At 28.7% G+C, this 16687-nt stretch overlaps 1 protein-coding gene across 1 annotated transcript; it reads right to left on the bottom strand.

Moving 5' to 3' along the window:
- Positions 1 to 7662: 7662 nt before the first annotated feature.
- On the bottom strand, positions 7663 to 8610 carry LOC126677420 (fasciclin-like arabinogalactan protein 12). The gene has a single exon (XM_050372024.2). It carries the CDS (start codon positions 8493 to 8495, stop codon positions 7776 to 7778), a length of 720 nt encoding a protein of 239 aa, XP_050227981.1. The 5' UTR covers positions 8496 to 8610; the 3' UTR covers positions 7663 to 7775.
- Positions 8611 to 16687: the final 8077 nt, after the last annotated feature.

Genomic DNA, 16687 nt, shown 5'->3' with positions numbered 1-16687 from the left:
ATTATGGTTTTGGAGTGACGTGCGGATTTGGAAATTTTTTATAAGACGGATAAAATTATAAAATTATGTATTTTATGTGAAATCTGGAAGAGCAGAAACAGTGGGATTTTTCAGAACACAAATTCAAATAAAGAGGAGTTAATTTTCAACTGTTTACCACAACGGTAATTCTTTTTAAGAATTGTAATAGAATTTTTGTTACTCTGGATTAGATTTCTTTAGAAATTTAAATTGTATTTTACTTTCGGTTTTGTGTTTTATTGTTTTTTTTTTTATTTCAAAGTCGTAGTCTTTAGTGTTCCACCTTTTATGCGAAAATTTTATTAATTTAGCTTTACCACTTCTTATGACTTAATATATATTTTGATTCATTAAAAAAAAGGTTTCTTTACTAACACAAAAATAGTGTTATTTATTTATTTATAATTATGACTAAATGATAGAAATGTTTTTAAAAAATAATTTCAATCTGGTCAATCAATTATATTTGCAAGCAGTAATTATCACATGGAGAAAAAAAAATACACACACACACAAATAAATATATATATATATATATATATATATATATATATATATATATATATATATATATATATATATATATATATATATATATAATCTTAAATTTATTATTATGATGATAAATTAGTCGATGTTTTAATATGTTTTTTAAATAATTTTCTAAAGTATATAATTATTTAATAATAACATATAAATTTTCTTAAAACTAGATAAATAAATTTTTACAATTGTGGACTAATCTGTCGTGAAAATAAGTTTGATGATTAAAATATCTCTTATTCTATCAATTAGATTCTTCACCTTTCTATTTGCCTCTTGAGCACATTTTCAAAATTCATAAAATTGACGAGTCAAATATTAAAATTATTTTTAAGAATGTTTCAGTCAATTTATTTGTAATTATGGATGTATAACTCATTAAAAAAAAGTGGGTAAATTAAAAAGAAATGAGCGAAACTAGATAATTAAATTACATATTGATGATATTATTTATAAATTTAAATTTTATAAAATTAATGATTGTTTTTCATAATTCTTTTGTAGTGAAAAATTAGGTATAATGTTCATATTATTAGTTGATAAAAATGGTTGTTAGTGAGTTAATGACTACTTATTTTTTTATTGATAAAAATAGAGGGGGAAGAAATGAGAGGAGAGAGATGTGACGGGTCAGCCACTAGTTTGCTTAGAATAGGAGGAATAATTATAAGATGATATGTAAAGGATTTTTTAAAATGTGACTTTCTTTAAGGCTTACCATAATTGGAAAAATAGAATTCTTATCAATATTCTCATCACCATGACCATGTCTGCTTTTGTAAAAGCTTATAAAATTCAAATATTTTTACTTCAGTTAAATTCAATTTAAGTTCTAAATTTTTTTAATTAAAAAATAACAATATTTTTTAAGTTACTAGTTACTTTATAATATTATCAACAATAAATAAATCCTTTTGAATTTTTCCTTTCATTTGAATAATTGTTTTTCAATGCAACATGCTATATATCGATTGAATATTTTTTAAAATTATAAAAGAAATATTGTTAGTTTTGAAAAGTAAAATTAGCAAAATTATTCTTTTATTAAATTTACAAATTAAAAATAGAAAATGTTTAGATTTTTTTTATGATATAGGCCTTGTAGAAATGCTAAAAAAAATGGACTTGAATTTCAAATGAAATGATGCTACTCGGGCGTATGGAGTTTTAGAATTACTGAACAAGCAATATGGTATCAGTAGTTATGATGTAACCGGCCATCTGCATGGTAATGGCCAGGGTGCATGCTACAAATCTAATATTTTTTTCTTATATTACTCAAAAACTTTACTAATGTGCCATTTCTTTTATATAGATTCTACCATTTCGAATTTAACATTGAAAATTTGAAATTTATTATGATTTTAGTTTCTGTTAAATTTATAAGTATTTTTTATTTTTATTTAATAATATTATTAGACGATAGAAAAAAAAGATACAAATGCTAAACAATCTAATTGAAATATCCAACATGAGTTTTAACTCTCGTTCTTATTTTATAAGAATTTGATATTTGTGTATATATTTTTTATATATTTGTGAATACTAATGAGTTATAATTTAAATAATATAAATGCTGGACAGCTAATCTGTTTGGTCATGAGATTCTTTTGCACAAACGTTTCTCTCTCTACTAATTATCTAAAAACAAATCTGAGATAAATTTGCATCCACATATATAAGTGGCCAGTTGATTAGTGTAAATAGTAATTCTCAACATTTTTTTTGACTTTTGAGCAACGTATGGCAGCTAGAAGTATGAACTTTTTTGTATAAATTTCGATTTGTAACTTTCTTTAATTATAATAGAAAAAGAAAAGAGTGGTCTGATAAGAGGTTAGAATTCATTTATTAACAAAATTAAATCTTCTAGAATAAATTTGAATATTTCATGATATATCTCATACTTTACTGCAAGTGCAAACCTAATTTTTATTTATCAATCTGATAGTGTCTAACAAATTTAATTCTCACTCGTTAATATTATTTAAAGAATTAGATTTGTACGGATTATTTTATCAACTAATGAAGATATTTCGATAGAACAACCACATATAAAATTATGGTCCAATCACTTAAAAATATTTGACTTTTTTTATTTATATCACAATCTTTCAAAAACGTTAATTTTAACCTAACTTTGATAATTAAATATATTTTAATTGTAGTCGATTTTGATAAACATCTTTTTATCGATAAAAGAAATATTAGATCATGAATGAAGAAAATTAAAAAAAATAGCTTATTTCATAAATATATCTAGTTGGCTATAATCAAAATATACTAATTAAACTTCGATTAAAATTGACATCTTTAAAAGGTTATGATATGCATATAAAAAGTTGAAAATATAGGGTATCATTCAGCTATTATTTCCAAAATTAAACACAATTTTACAAACAAAACTACCCTCTTTTTCAGAAAGAGACGAAAAATATGCTCAATATTATACGATTGAATAATTGACTGTGTTGTTTGAAGAGATTTTACACTTCAATTGATATTACCAGGCTATGATGCAATGAGATGCATAATTAAAGAGAAATTTTTAGTTAGACTCAGTCTACTACGTTATCCATAGATTAAGTCTATCACATAATGACACGTCATTAAAATAATGACAATTTTGTAAATTCATTTATTACTTATTTACACATTTGAATAGTAATATTACAAGATTGCCATCATTTTAATGACGTATGATTATGTGATAGGCTTAGTTTACGGATGACGTGGTGGACTGAGTCTACCTAATAATTTTTCATAATGAAGATAGCAGGATGGACGCCGTGACTGTTTTCTAGTAGTCAGATGTATTATCGATTATTTATCTCATCTCTTTCGATATTATTTTTTTATTATTAATTAAACATTTTTTTATAAATATTAAATAAATATTTTTTTTAGAAAAGTTTTTATACTACATTATTTTTTTTTTTATTTACAACTTTGTATTGTTATTTTTGTCTTTATTATTCTAACCTTTTTTTAACAAAAAAAATATTTTTTTTAATTTCATGAATACTCTTTTTTACTTTTTAATGATTTATTTTTCTTTTTTATAGATTTTTTTTAATTTTTTATCGTTTCTTTCAGTAGAACTATGGTGTATTATAGTGTATATATTAAGTTTTTAGTGTAACTATGATGTTTTTATAGTGTAACAATAGTATATATGGTATTTTTGTAGTGTTTTTATAATGTATGCCACAAAAACACTACAAATACACCAGAAATAACGTAAAAACGCTATAAATACACCATAAATCAATTCATTTTTACAAAATCAGTAGCATCAAAATAAAAGAACAAATCTATGGAAAAAAAAGATGAAATAATTATATGAATAATAGAAGAATTTTATAAACATAAAAATAATAGATTTACAACATCTCTTTACAAAAAAAATTATTTATCACAAAAAATGTAAAAATTATAAAATATCTAAAAACGACGTCGAGGAATCCATCGAAAAAAAAAAAGCGTCGACGAGAAAATCATTGAAAAAATTGCAAGGATGAGAGATCCGCCGAAAAACGCGATAGTGAAAAATACGACGAAAAATCCACCGGAAAGCGTGCAACGGCGAAATGGAAGAAAGTGGCAATCGAAAAAGAAACGGGGAGTAAGAAACATTTGATAGGGAGAAAAGTAAAAAGGGAGAGAGAATTTTAATAGGAAGAGTAAAATAGAGAGAAAGAGAGAATTTGTTTTAGGAGAGCAGAAAAAGTATGGTGGATATAAAAATCGATGGTCTAAAATAAGATAAATTCCTAATATATTGTAGGGTAGTTTTGATATTATATTTTAAATAAGATTAGAGAGAGAAATTATAAAAAAATAAAAAAAATCTATAAATATGTATGTTCTAAAAAGAATAAAAAAAATCTCTTTTTTATGAATAATAATATACTAAAAGCAATTGAACTAGCAAAAACCGAAATTAAATTTCACCTTTTACTTTAAATTTTCTGATTTAGCTACTCCATCAAGTACTTAACTTGATTCATAATTTTCTTACTCTTGTCCAGTGTTCGTTCGTTATGGGCTTATATAAAACTCCGACCTTTTAGCCACTTTTCAATTATATCCTGATGTTGAATATTGGTAAATTTTATTTTATTTTGTATTTTTTCGTTTCAAAATTCTAATTTTTAATTTTTCATAATTTTTTTATTTAAATTATAAAATCATTTAATTAACTAAGTTTAAAGATAAAATAAAATTTATTTTTGAAAAAATACAAATAAATCTTTTATTTTTAAAAAATAACTAAAAACCATAATCAAATTAAAACTAATTTAAATTCTTAATTAATTTAACTAAATTTAAATAAATATTCAACATATATAATTAATATAAGTTAGATATGAATTTTTTTTTTAATTATTTTCAAATAAAAAAATGTTAAATTAATATTTTAAAGTACAATTTAAACATAAAAATGTAAAATAAAATAAAATTAACCCGCTTTTAACGTTAAGATAAAATTGAAAATGGAGGTCAAGAGTTTTTTTTAGCATTAGGCTTTTATTATGTGGTGATAAAATTTCATCATGTGAGTGAGGGTTAGATTTTTTGTATAAATGAGATATTAAATTCTGTGTCTCCCTAAGTCTGGAAAAATAAAAATTTATCAAAAAAAAAGTCTGGAAAAAAGCATACCCATCAATTGCAAATGAATATGGCAGTCCACTTTTCCCATGTGATTACTGGTCAAGGCTTAGGACAGGTTTTCATTTTGTCTTCAAGACAAGAAAGGGACACAAAGCAGAATAGAAAACAAAAATCAAAAGATGCCAACCTGAAAATTTTCCAAAACGCTAAGTAAAAAGATGAACTGATTCTTTTTTTTTTTTTTGAGAAAAAGATGAACTGATTCTAAAACATTCATTAAAGTACGTTTTCCCCCTTAAAAAATTTACACGAACAAAATTTTATCAAAAACATTAACAATCAAATAACATTAATCCCATAGCTTTAGATGAAAATACCTTCTAACGAGACGTTTTGACTCGTTTATTCTTTTAGTTCCAACTTGTACTTCATTCTCTTATAGTTTTTTTACGGAACAAAGGATCAAATCACCCCTCAACTTGGCATGAAATATCGAATGAGTCATTTTATTGCTTTTGGTACAAACAGAGTCAAAACTCATTTTCGTATTAAAAATCTCCTCCCCCACTCTCACCCAAATAAGCGTGCTACAATCTCCGTAAAAAAATAAAATAGATTTAGAAAAATCCTCAATATTTTATTTATCTCTTAAATTAATTTTTAATGATTTTAATTTTTAATTACATCTTTTAATTTTTAAAAATTCAATAATTAATTTATTTTTTTAATAAAAGAATAAAAGACTTTTTTTCCTCCTCTTTCCTTTCCATTCTTTTTCTTCCTTTTTTTCTGACCACCTTCCATTATATATCCACTGCCGACTCCATTCCCATCACCTCCTCAGGCGAGGAATTGTTGCTCCTCGCTTGAGGAGCAATAAATCTGCTCCTCACTGCTCCTCGTTTTAGAGGAGTGGCAGGAGCATATCTCCTCAAATGTGGAGGAGCAGATCTGCTCCTCACGAGCAGAGGCCGCTTCTCAGGAGAGGCCTGGGAAAAAGCATATATGCCCCTTGTAGCAGATTTGCCTCTCTGCTCCTCGCCGCTCATCGTTTTAGAGGAGCAACAACAGCTTGTATTTGATTAGCTTTTATAAAGTATCTAATCAACCAGTTGTTTAAGTATTTTAGTATATTTTCGCAAAAAATCAAAGTCTTAATTCTCCCCCTCTTGAGCTACTGTCGAATCCAACATATATAATTTTTTTAATTAAATGATAAATTGTTCAGCTATATATCAATATGAACATCAACAGAAATCGAAAAAAAAATCCAACTAAATCAAGAATATTCTTTCCGTCGCATAAAAATAAAAAAAAAACACCTTTTATCTTCGATGAGAATAAAAAAAATTTGTCTCATTTAATGTTAGTTAATAATAAAAAAAATTCAAAAATAACCTCATAATTTTATTAAATGAGCATTAAATATACGTGACTCCATAATAATTCATGATAAATCACCGAAAAAAGGGGGATGGATTCGATACAACTCGAGGACCTGAGAACAGAGAACAAGGTCAAGTAGAATGCCGGAAGAGATTTTTCAGGCGCTCGCTCCGACGTTCAAATAAGTTTTTGGTGAAGAAGAGTAAGAGTAAAGAAAAAAAAGAGGTAGCTTAGAATTTATGGATTAAATGGTTTATATAGTGTACTTCTTCTTCACCCGTGCTTTTATGATGAGAAGTCCTTTTATTTCGTAGGCTAAGCTGGCTCTTTCGGCTATTTCGGTATTCGAAATGCGAACGGCGTGATGTAAGTATGTTCTCTTGTTAGAGAATCAAAAGTGGTCCCCTGGGCTATTATGGCATTTCTTTCCTTTTTATTAGAGTATTGCTCTTAGAGCTTGTTGGACCCTTGTCCTCTTAAACTCCTTTGTTTTGACTTTGACAATCAACTATGAGGGTTCTAATCTTGTTTATAAGTGTATAGGACCTCATAGGATCAATCGGAAGTCAATTCGGAGCTTTCTAGCGAGAATCGAGTTTTTCAATCTCTCGCTCTCCAATAGCATTTCGCGGGCGCTACACCTTCTGCATCGCGGGCGAGATTCATGTGTCGCCGGCGCGACACATCTAATCACAGGCACAACATTCATATCTGATGAAATCCTAGATGACCGTTGGAGTTATCACGGGCACGACAAAGAGACCGCGGGCGTGACTCATGTGACCGTTGGCTGTCCAACAGATATATTTGAGTTGATCCAGTTAGAAGTTGCCATGTATCAAGAGCCGTTGAAGATCTGCTGACCTGGCATGTATTGCGGGCGCGACATGAAGCATCACGGGCGCGACAGACACAATTTCAGCAAAAGTATTTTTTTGTTTATGCTTTTGTATTTGATTGCTCTAGTCACATGTATATTCACAAGACAAATTACTAGTCGTTTTGTTTCTTCTCAAACTATGGTACAAAATGCTGAAAGTGCAAATAAATCTTCAATAAAATAGAGAAAATTGGAACTCAAATCCGAAGAACGAAAAAAAAAAAATCAATCAGATCACAAAACTTAATTAAATGATACAATTTGAGACTGATAATAATAACAAAAACAACAATCATTCAAAACTTAAAAAAAAATCACCAAAACACCTTCATAAAGAAAGTATTGCAGTAAAAATACCAACTCCAAATAACACTACCACATTGTTACTCACAACAAACCTTTCTGCACCATTACTATCTTTTGTTGCAGCTGGACCCTCTGTAGCCTTAGCCTTCTTCTTCTTCTGCGTCTCCGGCGCCGGCACCGGAGATGGAGGCTTTGGTGTAAAAATGTCAATAGGTTGTAGAACTTTATCAACTTGATAAATAGCAAGCTGCCCATCAGTATAAACAGTACCAGAAATACTTGTATTCGTGAGTCCAGTAGTAATATTCACTGAGTTTCCCGTAGTAGTCACATTAAGCTGAAACCGGTCACCGGAACCGGCCTGAGTCGTGAGCGGGTTACTCACAGTTTGAAATTGAGAACTCGTGAGATAACTCGGAATAACATGAAACTGAACTAGCTCAGATTTTTCTTGATCATTAATGGAATTAAGTGTTCCAGATTGAAGATTTTGAAAAGCAGTATCACTAGGTGCAATTATTGTTACGCCATTGTTTGTGTTATTGAGCTGGCCATTTAGTGTCACATCTTCTTGAGTGGCTTTCATAAGCCGGATAAAGATGGTGAACTGGCCGGCTTTTTCGAGGATTTTCGTTACGTTTGTCGGGCCGGGTGGTGCCGGTGCAGCTGCTGGACCCTGAGCTAGTACTATGATGGTGCAATATTGTAGAAGGGAGAAAAAGAAGAGAAGTTTTGGCGCCATTTTTATGCTAGGTTATAGTTTTTGGAAGCAAGAAATATTTGTAGAAAAAGAAGTGGTCCTTGCTATTTGGTAGAGCAAGTGTTTGATACTTGTTAAGAATTGGGAAAGAGGGTTTTTAATATGGAAGGGAGAGGATGAAGTTAGGTCTAATGTACATTTTTAGTTACAAAACTTAATAAGTTGTTGAGTTAAAAACCTAAGAAGTATCAAACATTTGCAGGCTGTAAAAACGGGTTGTTTGTCGTGTCTTTATTTTGTTAATACGATTACGATCAATATGAACATGATTTATTTGTAATCGTGTCAATACGACACAATATAAGAGTTAAACAGGTTATGGACGTCATTCCGTATATCTCGTTTAATCTAGTGGTTTGATTATGGGTGGTAACAGTACGACTATGTAATCTATTTATTGAAAAATTGCATTGATATGGGTAATTATAAACACGAACTATTTAACACATTTATTATAAATATGTTAAATATGAGTTAAATTGGATACAATACGTTTAACTTATTTTTTAAATGGGTTGAATATAATTACACCCGGTTAACATATTTATTGATAACGTGCTGGATCGGATTGACACGACAGAACATCATGTCTAGAGTCGGGACATAAACGGATCAATTGGGTTCGAGTGTCAATCCAAGCACAACACACTTTAAACCGTATTTTAAACGGATTGATTTGTTTATGACGCCAACATGTTTAATCTCAACTTTAACCCACAATTTTTTCGTGTTAGGCAGATAATCTTTGCATGTCCCAATTCTTTTGGACACTCACATTTATCAAAGTTTTGATTTGATATCAAAACTTTAATTTGTAGTAAATTACTCAAAAATTTAAATTTTATTTCATACGAGTTATTTTCCAATTTAACATAGGGACTGAGTGAAGCCACTATTGAAATATTACTATATTGGTTGCTATACATTCATCATCTAACGTGGCGTCTTACAGAATAATATATTTTTAAATATATCATTGATTGGTGCGTCAATCTATTTAGTCTGAAATTTCTTATTATGAAATAAAAACTCAAATTTTATTATTATTTTGATATAAATTAAAGTTTTAATATTTTTTTCGTTATCAGTCGGATGTTTAATCAATTAGCTGTTAGTACCCTAATCTTTCTTGAAAAGGTGAAGTAGAATTAGTGGAGAGAGAGCAAAAAATAGTACAGTTTGAGCAACTATGTTTGCTTAGAAAATCAGAAAAACATGAAGGGAAATCAAGTGGGGAAACAGAGAGTTGCATGATTGCTTTGATTTCACTTGTAAATATATTTTTATTTTTGGTAAAATCTGAAATTTGGTTGCCACAATTTTAAGAAATAGATGTGATTTGCTTGTTTTAGTTAGTGAATATGATGAGTGCTCTAAATATGGTGGTTTGTCAGTTTTGGGTGCATTGGCCTACCAACCCGAAGTTCATCCATATTTAATATCCTGGCCCATCTTTCATCCAATCATGCACTCTTATTCTTGCTCTTGTGTGCTATTTACCTTACCAGCTGGGTGTGACTCTAGTTCTTTACCGGATAAGATGATCTTAACATGATTGAAAATAACATACTAATGTTCAACAAATTTATATATTTTTATAAAAAATAATTTACATTAACTTCGTTTATTGAAGAAGAACAAACCCACCGTTTGACGAGTTCTTGTTTTACAAGAACAGACCCAATGGTGGGTTTGTTCTAAACTTTAGAGAATCCATTAGATTTTAATTTATTGACAAAATTCTTTAAATTAGAAAGTTTGTCAATTTTAGAGAGACCGTTGGAGATGTCAATGATACTCCCTCCGTCCCAATAGAGTTGTCCACTTTGAAAAATATTTTTATCCCAAAATTCTTGTTCACTTTCAAAAAGTAACTAACTTTTACACTCAGTTTTTCTTTATTAACCCTATTTAAAATCCACTAATGAGTAAATTGAAAATAAATTGCAAGTGGACTCTATATAAATAGATTTGGAATTCCCTCAAGTTCAAATGAACTTGAGGGGGTCATGTTTACGATCTATACCGTTCATTATAAAATGAACGGTGTAAATTAATTTGATTAAAATTGTGCTTTTTTGATCTACACGTGAACATGACCCCTTTCAAGTTCATTTTGAACTTGAGGGAATCCCAATTTTATTAAATAGAGGTATGACAAGAAAAATAAGGAAAATTTTACAAAATCCATAAGTAATAATTTTTTTTCTTAAGCTGTGTGATAAAGGCAAAATGGACAACTCTATTGAGACGGAGGGAGTATTAATTTATAGTTCAACTGGTTCAACTAGTTGAAAGCTTCAATAAGTCTAAAACTAATAGTTTTAAAAATTCAAATTTTTACGTGTTTTTACAATTTAAATTAAATAATTTTAATTATAGTATCCTAATTTCATCTTTTTGCTATAATTTTATTCAATTTTTTAAAAGTGATTTAATTTTACCCATGTGGCTATGCCACGGTGTAATGTTGTCCACATGGAAATATCATGATGGAATTTTGCCTAGTAATTAGGTGGCACTGAAAAGCCAAAAAAATTCCTCAATTTGCAAAGTTAACCAAAAATGAGAATTGTTTTATAATTGTACCCATTTTTACTCTAATCAATTCAATTATTCCAATTTTCAGTTTAAAAAATATATTAATTTTGTAATTAGAAAAACTCATCTTGCAAAATGTTATAAATTTAACTTTTAATCTTAAAAAGATCAAAAACATCATCAAAATCTAATTTTACTTCTCTAACTTTCAATAAAAAAAAAAGACAAGTTTAAAGTTAAAAATATCAAAAAGCCATATAAGATAAATAGGTATTGCATTTAGGTGAAAAATTGACACAATTTGGGTAGGAAAAAATGAATAGAATTGTTGCAATATTGTCAAATTGGAATATATTTAACTTTAAAAGTTTTAGATAAATTTGCAAAATGTCGAAACGGTATGTGTTTTTGGCACCATCACAGTCATATGAGAAAATTAAATGAATTTTGAAAAACTGGATATAATTACAGCGAAAAAATGAATCCGGAATAATATAACAAAATTAAAAAAATCTGGTTTAGATTGTAAAAACACCTAATGGTTTGAAAATTTTAGCAGCATGAAGGTGAAACTGATCTAATTCGGAGTTGTTGATGTTTATACAGATCAATCATAAAAAAATGCTTATTCATTCCGATTAAATTTCCTTTCTATCTTATTTCCGACTAAAATAACAAGGATTCCAATAATCCCCCCCCCCCCCCCCCCCCCCCCCCCCCCACACCCCATCCTAAGTATAAGTAAAAACTAAAGGAATAAAGATCAATTCATCCCCTCACGAAATATCAAATGAGTTATTTTGGACGTTTTTGAGTCAAACAGACCCACAACTTGCGTTTTCGGTCAAATCAGCCCCTCTGACACAAAAACACTCCAAAAAGAGAGTGAGATTGCTAATTAAGCTAACTAATTCTAATTAATCACAATTACAACCTTAATTAAAAATAATTAATTCTAACTAAACCTAATTAGTCTAATTATATTTTAAACACTTAAATCTAAACAGAGGCGGATCTATGTATATAAGGGTATTTTTCAGAAAATAAAAGTTTACTAATACTACATATAATTAAGTTTCAATAATAAAATAAGAATCCCACTAAGCTAGTGCAGTAGAATGTAAACGGTGAAAGAGGTTTAACAAAAATCAACTAAATAAATTTTATAGATTTTTTTCTATCAAATCTAACTCAAAATATAATCTAAATTATATGTCCATTTACTAAACTTTTGTTTAATTAAAAAAAAAAAAAACTCTTTTAAAACCCTATGTAGGCTTAAACTGAAAATATAAGTTCTACTAAGTGCAACAAATCAAATATTAAGTAATTGAAGTTAATTTTCAAAAAAAAAAAGAAAAGTAATTGAAGTTTAATTATTAAGATACATATATTTTTATTCTCAAAAAAAGATACATATATTTTTCGTATATATAGGTGATATTTTATATTTTTGTTTACGAATAAACTGTAAATATACATTAGAAAATTATAAATCTTTTTCATATTTTATTAGGTACTATTATATTTCAAAGTGTCTATTCATTTAACTGTTTATTAAATTTTTGTTTAATAATTTATAATTTGATTTTTCTAAAAATATGTTTTTGTGAACCACACTGAGATATTATAAAAATATTTAAATTCATTTGTAGTCTAATATAGTAATTTTTTTTTAAGTTTACTAATTCGACTATATGCAACAAGGTTGATAAAAAATAATTTACAAATAAAATTAGATAATAATATGATGAATAAAGGATCAATTCACCCCCTCAACTTGGCACAAAATATCAAAAAAGTCATTCTCGTCGCTTTTGGTACAAACTAACCCATAACTTGCGTTTTCGTATCAAAAAAACCCGCAACTTGTATTTTCATATCAAAAAGATCCCTCAAGAGAGTGGGATTTACTAATTATAATTTTTAAATGTAATTAATCCTAATTAAATCCTAATTAAATATAATTAAATTCCATTTAACACTAATTTAATTTAATTTAATTAAACCTAAATAAACCTAATTCTAACACATCGGAAACCGCCACCCGCCGCCACCGGAATTCACCTACTTGTTCATCCCAAAAGGGATGAACAGATCTATTTGTTCATCCCTTTTGGGATGAACAGCGTGTGTTCATCCCAAAAGGGATGAACTCATTTTGTTCATCCCTTTTGGGATGAACAGCTCGTTTGTTCATCCCAAAAAAGATGAACAATCTGTTTTAGGTTATTGGTTGGTGGCCGGAGAAGGAAAAAAAGAAGGAGAAAGAAGAAGAAAAAGGGAGAAGAAGAAGGGGGAAGAAGAAGAAATGGGAAAAAGAGAAAAAAAGATCCCTTAAATTTTTGTTAAAAATTCAATTAATTACTGAATTTTTAAAAATTAAAAGATGTAATTGAAAATTAAATTTATTGAGAATTAATTTAAGAGATAAATTAAATATTAAGGGTCTTTTTAAACTTTTTTCATTTTTTTTATGGAGAGTGTAGCACACTTGCTTGGGTGAGAGTGGGGGAGGAGCTTTTTGAGCTAAAAACGCAACTTTTGGGTTTGTTTGTACCAAAAGCGGTGAGAATGACTTATTTGATATTTCGTGCCAAGTTGAGGGGGCGATTTGATCCTTTGTTCATAATATGATATAATAGCTTACGAGTATTTTGTAGTGCGAGTAATGATATAATTCTTGAATATTCTATACAAATTCGTTTAGGATGATCATAAAATCTTTACTTGTTGAGAATTTATATATTTTTATAGCATAAATTTTAGTATATAAATGGACCCCACCATATCAAAATCCTGGATCCGCCACTGAATCTAAACCACCGGAAACCGCCCGACTCCACTCCGTCCGAACCGCTCCCACTTCATCACAAACCGCTCCTCAAGCGAGAAGGAGCTGCTGCTCCTCGTTTAGAGGAGCAGTGTGGAGTAGCAGCTCCTCATTAAAGGAACTGCTGCTCCTCAGGCGAGAAGCAAACACAGATCTGCTCCTCAGGCGAGGAGGAGCTGCTGCTCCTCGTTTAGAGGAGCAATGTGGAGTAGCAGCTCCTCATTAAAGGAACTGCTGCTCCTCAGGCGAGAAGCAAACATAGATCTGCTCCTCAGGCGAGGAGCTCGCCTGAGGAGGTGGGGGGACGGCGGCGGCGGACCGTGGTGGTCGGAACAAAGAGAAAAGAAGAAGAAGAAGAAGGTATAAAAAGATTCTTTATTTTTTATTAAAAATTAAATTAGTTATTGGATTTTTAAAATTAAAATATGTAATTGAAAATTAAAATTATTAAGTATTAATTTAAGAGAAATAAAATATTGAGGGGTTATTTAAAACTTTTTCCATTTTTTTTGAGAATGTAACACACTTGCTTATCTGAGAGAAGGGGAGGGGCTTTCTGACCGAAAAATGCAAGTTGCAGACCTGTTTGATCCAAAAACGTGCAAAGTTGAGGAAGTAAATTGATCATTTATTCAAAAATAAAGCCGTAGGTCTATATGTTTACAATGTAAACACTAATACAAAGCCAATAACCTCTAGCTCAATTGGTTAAGGAGCGAGGCATAAAATCTAAAGGTCTAAGGTTCTATCTTTCATATGCAGACGAGGGAGCACATATTGAAAAATTATTGAAGGTATTTGGAGAAGCATCAGAAGCGGCGGCTACGGCATCATTCCGTCATATTGGCGAGCTCGGCGATGCATTCAATGTAAACGGTGTGGATGACGTGAATGGCGGATTTGCACATATTTATAAAGAGTAATATGTATATATATATAGGGCTGTACAGAAAAAAAATTCAAACCAATCAAGTCAAACCAATTCAACCAAATCAAACCAAATATTACGGTTTAGAAGATTGTTGCTTTGATTTTGGTTTAGAAAATAGAAAACAAGTAATTATTGGTCTGGTTTGCGGTTTCAAAAATTATAAACCAGTATAAACCAAATCAAACCAATATATACACATACATACATATTTTTATTAAAATTATAAATATTATAACTTAAAAATAAAAATTCTATCACTATTTTTAAAAAGTGTACTTGACAAAATAATATATTTAAATATCATCTAATAAAATAACTATTTGTATATTTATTATTGATAAATAAATGTTATATTTTTATAATGTTAAAATATTATATTAATAAAATGTAAAAATTTATATTATAAAATATTTTTTTATTTATTAGTCATTATTATAGTTTGTTATATAAATATAACTTTTATTTTTATGTTGAATAAATATTTTAAAATTTTAAAATTTTTAGATTTTCTTTATCTTAGATAAATAAATAAGTTTTTGATGATGGTTTAAATGGTTTCAAAGAAAAAATTATCAAACCAAAACAAACTAATTTTGCTGGTTCATAATGTGTGTGGTTTGATTTTGGTTTGGAAATTTGCCAAACCAATATAATTAGTTCGGACTAAAATATCAATGATAAACCAGTCAAATCAGACCATGTACACCCATATATATATATAGCTTTGTTTGTAGTTTTGTTGTAGTAATAATGTAATTTCTATCTCCGTTAAAAAAACACTAATACAAAATTTCAACTAATAAATTCATTAAAAACTATTATGTATTATATTTTAGCTATGAAATAAAATATAGGATGATCTATATAGTTTAACAGGTCAAGAATTTCATATTTTACGATCTTTTGGTTAAAAAAGATGGAATCATATTTATGACTTTAAGAAAAGAATTGAATTGAATTGGCCTCTGATTCTTTATCTAAACGATTTAATCGGTTCTGTTCGATTCGATTCTTTTATTCAACATGTTAGGGATTTTTCCTAGAAAACAATCTATAATTGCAGAATGGTAGCTAATTCTAATTTCAATTGTTTCTCAATTTTATATTCCTACTATTTGTTTTATGATAACAAAACTAAATTCATTCTTTTAATCAAAAAAATAGTATGATGAAATATCACTGGCTCCATCCACATATGACGTCGGAGACGCATTCTATATAAAATTTTATCACTTTTTATTAATTCATTATGATATAATTGAAAGAAGATCAATTCAGAATGATAATGCAGACGGAGAAGAATGATTAGTACCAAATAAAGTTGACATTTGCAGATTTACAGTTACGAGCCAATTTCATCATATCAGCCATGGACCCAGCAATTAGTTGGCAAGTTACTCCATGAACCTAATCTTGAATGAGGCCCTTCTCAGTGCTCTAAACTACTTAGGTGACACAAGATTTTCATACAAAATATGTAAAAAGATAACAATTCACTTCAGTAACTAAGTCAATCTTAATTCTCAATTTACCGAACTCAAATCAAACTCCTAAAATGTGATCAAATTCGAATTAAAAAGTTCAAACTTCTTATAGAGTCAAAGCTTGAGATTGATAGTATTTCAACTCGACGTAATTCAATTACAACATAAGACAAGGATTGAACAAATCTCACATACTTGTAATTCTCCAAGACTGGCAATAAAATTTAGATTGCTGCATTGCTTACACAGTTTAGTTTTCCGAAACAAACTATATATGTATTCAAGGCAAAACCCAGAATTCATGTGCTTTATTACTGAAACATGCATCATTAACCATCTTTTTTAGGATCAAAGAGGAATATCAACTCATTTACATTGCATGAGA

The sequence above is a fragment of the Mercurialis annua genome, linkage group LG1-X (genome assembly GCF_937616625.2).
Source record: "Mercurialis annua linkage group LG1-X, ddMerAnnu1.2, whole genome shotgun sequence".
NCBI lineage: Eukaryota > Viridiplantae > Streptophyta > Magnoliopsida > Malpighiales > Euphorbiaceae > Mercurialis > Mercurialis annua.
The sequence above is the reverse complement of the archived record's forward strand: the minus strand, read 5'-3'. Positions and strand labels throughout refer to the sequence as shown.